Source organism: Argentina silus (assembly GCF_951799395.1).
Source record: "Argentina silus genome assembly, contig: scaffold_137, whole genome shotgun sequence".
Classification (NCBI taxonomy): domain Eukaryota; kingdom Metazoa; phylum Chordata; class Actinopteri; order Argentiniformes; family Argentinidae; genus Argentina; species Argentina silus.
The window spans coordinates 57,501-63,886 of record NW_028153179.1 but is presented as its reverse complement, the minus strand read 5'-3'; the positions used below and the strand labels follow the sequence as shown (position 1 = coordinate 63,886).

The window sequence follows — 6,386 nt, the reverse complement described above, 5'->3', positions numbered from 1 at the left end:
ACCATCCCCTCACACACCTCTCTGTGTCAGGACCATCCCCTCACACACCTCTCTGTGTCAGGACGACAAGATTTTGTTTTGGATGGGTTCACGTTATATGGTTGCTGGGCTTTTTAATAAACAAATAAAAACATATATTTATTTTTTATATATATACATATATATGTTTGTGTGTTGTCTCTTATATTTATGTTTGCACTTTACTTCAGCACTTATTTTGTTCTCTTAATTATTTATCTAATTATTTATGGGGTGGTTTTATCATGTTAATGAGTTGATTGTTTTTTAATCCTTTTCTAAGCACTTATTACTTTAATTTATACTACAGCACTTAAGTCTATTTATTTAATATTTATTGTTTGTTTTAGCCTAGAGATTTTACACCCCATCCAGCAGCCTCAGTCCTGGTATTTTAACACCTTCTTCACCATTCATGGGATAATTTGGGGAGATTGAACCCCAGACGGGCGGCAGCGTTCTGGATGAGTGTCGTAGAATTTAAGTTATAATACTTTGAAATAAAATACCGTTAACCAGAGCTGTTGATTCATTCAAAGACTTTATTCCCGCAGAATATGTAGCCGTTCAGGTTTGCAAAGCTGACCCCGTTATCTCCTCAGTCACCTGTCTTTATAGACTTCACACAGGTTAACGCCTTCTATTCAACGTATTTCTGATTCCTGTCTACATACACCAATAACATTCAAGAACTACATTTCGTCATCAAGGTGTGCGCCGCCCACCTGGCTGGCGTCAGTTTGTCTGATCAGGCCTTTTGTTCTGACTGTTTTGTTTATTACTTAATTACCCTATCTTTAATTATTCTATCCTGTTTCCTCCCGCCTTGATCCTTTGTTTTCTTCACCTATAGCAACCCCTCAATCTGACCTCACCCCTCTTTACTGCCTTCTCCAAATGTTCTAGGACCATCTGTTTTCCTGTGACCTCTTCCCTAGGTGTGGGATTACAAACCCTTATATTGTCTTTAAATTTACCATATGAGCTGCAGAGGCCTGATGGCGGAGGCGGGGAGACCGGCCAAGAGTGCATTGCAGTAGTCAAGGCGAGAGATCACAAGTGTTTGGACCAAAAGTTGTGCTGCTTCTCTGGTGAGGAATGGATGTATCCTTCTGATGTTGTAGAGGAAAAATCTACAGGAGCGTGCTGTCGCTGTGATGTTCACCACACAGGATAAGTGGTTGTCAAGGATCACCCCAAGGTTCTTGGCTGTATGGGAGGAGGTCACAGTAGAGTTCTCTCTGTCATGGAGAAGTCTGGGAGAGGGCAGACTTTCCCTGGGAGGAAGAGCAGCTCAGTCTTGTTAAGGTTGAGATCAGGAAGGTGTTGAGTTGAGGAACGTTGACAAGGAGATCAGGAGAAAAACATTTATTTGGTAAAAACATCGGAATCAGAATCAACAACAACAACATCATCATCATCAACAGGTCAGGAGACAAACTGAACCAAGCCAAATCAACATTCAACAACAAACAGAACAGCTTTAACCCCTCCTCCCTCCCTCCTCTCCTCCTCCCTCCCTCCCACCTCTCCTCCTCCTCTCCTCCTCCCTCCCCTCCTCCCTCACCTCCACACGCCCCCCCTCCTCCCTCTCCCCCCCTGACCCCGCCCCCCTGACCCTTGGCTTGTTGTCTGGAAGACGCCAATGTTCAGAGGCAGGCGGGGCTCTGGGCTGGACACGCCCACCTCTCTCCTGAGGAGGCGGGATTCGTCCGGCAGGGGGAGGAGCTGCTGAGAGAGCGCCGCCCTGTCAGGTTGAGATGGGAACTGCACCAGGAGAGATCTAAGCTGGGACAACACCTGACCTATACACAGACACGCGCACACACACACACACACACAATAACATTACACACACACACACACACACACACACACATACACAATAACATTACACCCACACACACAATAACATTAACAAATAACACAATAACAAAACTGGCCTCCCTGATGACCTAGACCCTTATTAGATTAGATTAGATTAGATTCAACTTTATTGTCATTGTGCAGAGTACAAGTACAGAGACAACGAAATGCAGTTAGCGTCTAACCAGAAGTGCAAAAAAGCAGAAAAGTGCAGTGTGAACAGTATATACAGGTAGTGCAGTATATGAGCAGTATAGTAGTGCAGTATAGTATAAGTAGTGCAGTGTAAGCAGTATCTGAATTAGCAGTAGCATTATAAGCAGAATAAATAGAATGCATTGCTGTCACAGAGACCCTCCACTCTACTGAGACTGCTCTCCTTGCTGTCACGGAGACCCTCCACTCTACTGAGACTGCTCTCCTTGCTGTCACGGAGACCCTCCACTCTACTGAGACTGCTCTCCTTGCTGTCACGGAGACCCTCCACTCTACTGAGACTGCTCTCCTTGCTGTCACAGAGACCCTCCACTCTGCTAAGCTTCCTCCCTGTCCTCTGTTCTCATTCTTCTGGACCTGTCTGCTGCATTCGACACAGTAAACCACCCGATCCTTCTCTCCACCCTCTCAGAATAGGGCATCTCTGGCTCAACACTCTCCTGGTTTGCATCCTACCTGGCTGATCGTTCCTAACAGGTGACGTGGAGAGGATCGCTCTTCTCTATAGCACGCTCCTGTAGATTCTTCCTCTACAACATCAGAAGGTTATGTCCATTCCTCACCAGAGAAGCAGCACAACTCTTGGTCCAAACACTTGTGATCTGTCGCCTTGACTACTGCAATGCACTCCTGGCTGGTCTCCCCGCCTCCACCCTCAGACCTCTGCAGCTCATCCAGAACGCTGTTGCCCGTCTGGTGTTCAATCTCCCCAAATTCGCACTGTACTAACCCTAACCCTGTACTAACCCTAACCTCACTCCGTTCTTCCACCTCGGCTGGCCGCCTGGCACCGCCGCCTCTACGTGGATGCAGCAGCCGCACCACTCCGTCACGGCTTTTCACTGTCCTGGCACCCCGCTGGTGGGAGGAGCTTCCCACTGCTGTCAGGACTGCAGAGTCACTGCCAATCTAACCCTAACCCCTGTACTAACCCTAACCCTAAAGACCTCTTCACCCCCACTACCCCCCTGTACTAACCCTAACCCCCTCTTCACCCCCACTACCCCCCTGTACTAACCCTAACCCTAGAGACCTCTTCACCCCCACTACCCCCCTGTACTAACCCTAACCCTTCCTTCTTCTAGCATTGTGACTGCCTATAGCCCTAACCTCTAACCCAAACCCTAACCCTGGTCCTAACCCTAACCCCTAACCCTGGTCCTAACCCTAACCCCTAACCCTGGTCCTAACCCTAACCCCTAACCCTGGTCCTAGCATTGATGACTTTATCTTATGATGACTGATGTTCAGATGATTCACTTACTTAAACAAATGGATTTGTTGTAAGTCGCTTTGGATAAAGACGTCTGATAATGTCATAAATGTAAATGTAACAAGCTTGGTTCCCATGGTTACCTGGGTCATCTGTCTGCCAGGCTGGACTGTCCACTTCTCCTGGAGAACGATCCAACAACTACACACACACACACACACACACACACACACACACACACACACACACACACACACACACACACACACACACACACACACACACACACCACACACACACACACAGGATTTTAGCATTTTAAAATGTGGATTTGTAGATATTCTTTACAAGCAGGACTGTGACATCATCATCATCATCATCACCTCACACTCTCTCCCTTTGAAGCTCCTGCTAGCTAGCACGCTAGAGGGGAGGAGGGGAGGAGAGGAGGAGGAGAGGAGAGGAGGAGGAGAGGAGGAGGAGAGGAGAGGAGGAGAGGAGGAAGAGAGGAGGAGGGGAGGAGAGGAGAGGAGAGGAGAGGAGGAGAGGAGGACAGGAGAGGGAGGAGGAGAGGAGAGGAGAGGAGGAGGAGAGGAGAGGAGGAGAGGAGGAGGAAAGAGGAGGGGAGGAGAGGAGGAGGAGGGAGGAGGTGGGAGGAGGGGAGGAGAGGAGGAGAGGAGGAAGAGAGGAGGGGAGGAGAGGAGGGGAGGAGGAGGAAAGAGGAGGGGAGGAGGAGAGGAGGAGGGGAGGAGGAGGAAAGAGGAGGGGAGGAGGAGAGGAGGAGGAAAGAGGAGGGGAGGAGGAGGAGGATATATACAGTGGGGGAAATAATTATTTGATCCCCTGCTGATTTTGTTAGTTTGCCTGATTACAAAGAAATGAGCGGTCTATAATTTTTATGGTACTTTTATTTTAACAAATAGAGACAGAATATCAACAAAGAAGTCCAGAAAAAAACACATTATATAAAGTTATAAATTGATTTGCATTTGATCGAAGGAAATAAGTATTTGATCCCCTACAAACCAGCAAGAATTCTGGCTCATACAGACCGGTTATATGCCCATGAGGCACACAGATTAGTCCTGTCACTTTAGGAAAAGTACTCCTAATCTCTGCTTGTTATGGGTATAACAGACACCTGTCAATAGAATCAATCTCTTCCATTCCAACCTCTCCACCACCATGGGCAAGACCAAAGAACATTCAAAGGACATCAGGGTAAGAGTTGTAGACCTGCACAAGGCTGGAATGGGCTACAAGACCATCAGCAAGAAGCTTGGTGAGAAGGAGACAACTGTTGGTGCAATTATTCGAAAATGGAAGAAATACAAAATAAGAATCAATCGCCCTCGGCCTGGAGATCCATGCAAGATCTCGCCTCATGGGGTAAGGATGATCATGAGAAGGGTGAGGGATCAGCCCAGAACTACACGGGAGGAGCTTGGTAATGATCTCAAGGCAGCTGGGACCACAGTCACCAAGAAAACCATTGGTAACACACTACACCGTAACGGATTGAAATCCTGCAGTGCCCGCAAGGTCCCCCTGCTCAAGAAGGCACATGTACAGGCCCATCTGAAGTTTGCCAATGAACACCTAAATGATTCAGAGAAGGCTTGGGAGAAGGTGATGTGGTCAGATGAGACCAAAATTGAACTCTTTGGCATAAATTCGACTCTTCGTGTTTGGAGGGAGAGAAATGCTGAATGCTACAATCCCAAGAACACCATCCCCACCGTCAAACACGGAGGTGGAAACATTATGCTTTGGGGTTGTTTCTCTGCTAAGGGTACAGGACGACTTCACTGCATTGAGGGGCCAATGGACGGGGCCATGTACCGTAAGATCTTGGACGAGAACCTCCTTCCCTCAGCCAGAGCACTGAGGATGAGTCGTGGATGGGTCTTCCTGCATGACAATGACCCAAAACATACGGCCAAGGCAACAAAGGAGTGGCTCAAGAAGAAGCACACTAAGGTCATGGAGTGGCCTAGCTAGTCTCCAGACCTTAATCCTATCGAAAATTTGTGGAGGGAGCTGAAGCTTCGAGTTGCCAAGCAAAAGCCTTGAAACCTTCAGGATTTGGAGAGGATCTGTAAAGAGGAGTGGACCAAAATCCCTCCTGAGATGTGTGCAAACCTGGTGACCAACTACAAGAAACGTCTGACTTCTGTGCTTGCCAGCAAGGGTTTCTCCACCAAGTACTAAGTCATGTTTTGCTTGGGGATCAAATACTTATTTCCTTCGATCAAATGCAAATTAATTTATAACTTTATATAATATGTTTTTCTGGACTTTTTTTTAAATATTCTGTGTCTATTTGTTAAAATAAAAGTACCATAAAAATTATAGACCACTCATTTCTTTGTAATCGGGCAAACTAACAAAATCAGCAGGGGATCAAATAATTATTTCCCCCACTGTATATATATATAGCTGGGTTAACCAAAGCCAATAAACATGCTGAACTCTACCTCACCCTGACTGTCCTCTACCTCACCTGAGCCTCAGCCTCTCTACAGCCTGTGTGTGTGTGTGTGTGTGTGTGTGTGTGTGTGTGTGTGTGTGTGTGTGTGTGTGTGTTGTAGACCTGCTCACCATGGAAACGTAGTACTGTAGTTCTCGGCTCCTTCCTCCAGTCGAGGGTTCGGGGGAGGGGCTTGGTATGGGGGCGGGGTCTAGTCTGGGGGCGGGGTCTGGGGGGAGGGGTTTGTTGGGGTTCGGATCCCTCTCTGCCTCCTCCTGTCCTGTCCCCTCCCCTCTCCCTCCCTCCCCCTCCCCTCTTATGTCCCATCCCTCCTCCACACCTCCACTCGTCCGCACTGCAAGAGAACACACAGAGTGTGTGAGTGTGTGAGTGTGTGTGTGTGTGTGTGTGTGTGTGTGTGTGTGTGTGTCTGACCTGTCAGGTTGTTGGTGATGTCCAGTTGTGGCTCCAGGGGAGAGAAGGAGAGACTCTGGTTCAGCAGAACGCTGAGATCACACACAGACCTCTCTCCTCCTCCTCCTCTCTCTCCTCCTCCTCCTCCTCTCTGTCTGTACAGTCTGAGGGCCACAGCTCGTGTCTCTG

At 48.0% G+C, this 6,386-nt stretch overlaps 1 protein-coding gene across 1 annotated transcript in view; it reads right to left on the bottom strand.

The window, feature by feature from the left end:
* Nucleotides 1-1,622: 1,622 nt before the first annotated feature.
* cntrob (centrobin, centrosomal BRCA2 interacting protein) overlaps nucleotides 1,623-6,386 on the bottom strand; it is a gene marked incomplete at its 3' end in the record, with an annotated part of 23,880 nt that continues 19,116 nt past the window's right edge. Inside the window, exons 19-22 of the mRNA XM_083697650.1 lie at nucleotides 6,219-6,386; nucleotides 5,915-6,138; nucleotides 3,457-3,514; nucleotides 1,623-1,823 (exon numbers count right to left, since the gene is read on the bottom strand). The exon at nucleotides 6,219-6,386 is cut by the window's right edge and continues 6 nt beyond it. Coding sequence (XP_083553776.1) covers nucleotides 1,623-1,823; nucleotides 3,457-3,514; nucleotides 5,915-6,138; nucleotides 6,219-6,386 — 651 coding nt within the window. The remainder of the gene's footprint in view (nucleotides 1,824-3,456; nucleotides 3,515-5,914; nucleotides 6,139-6,218) is intronic.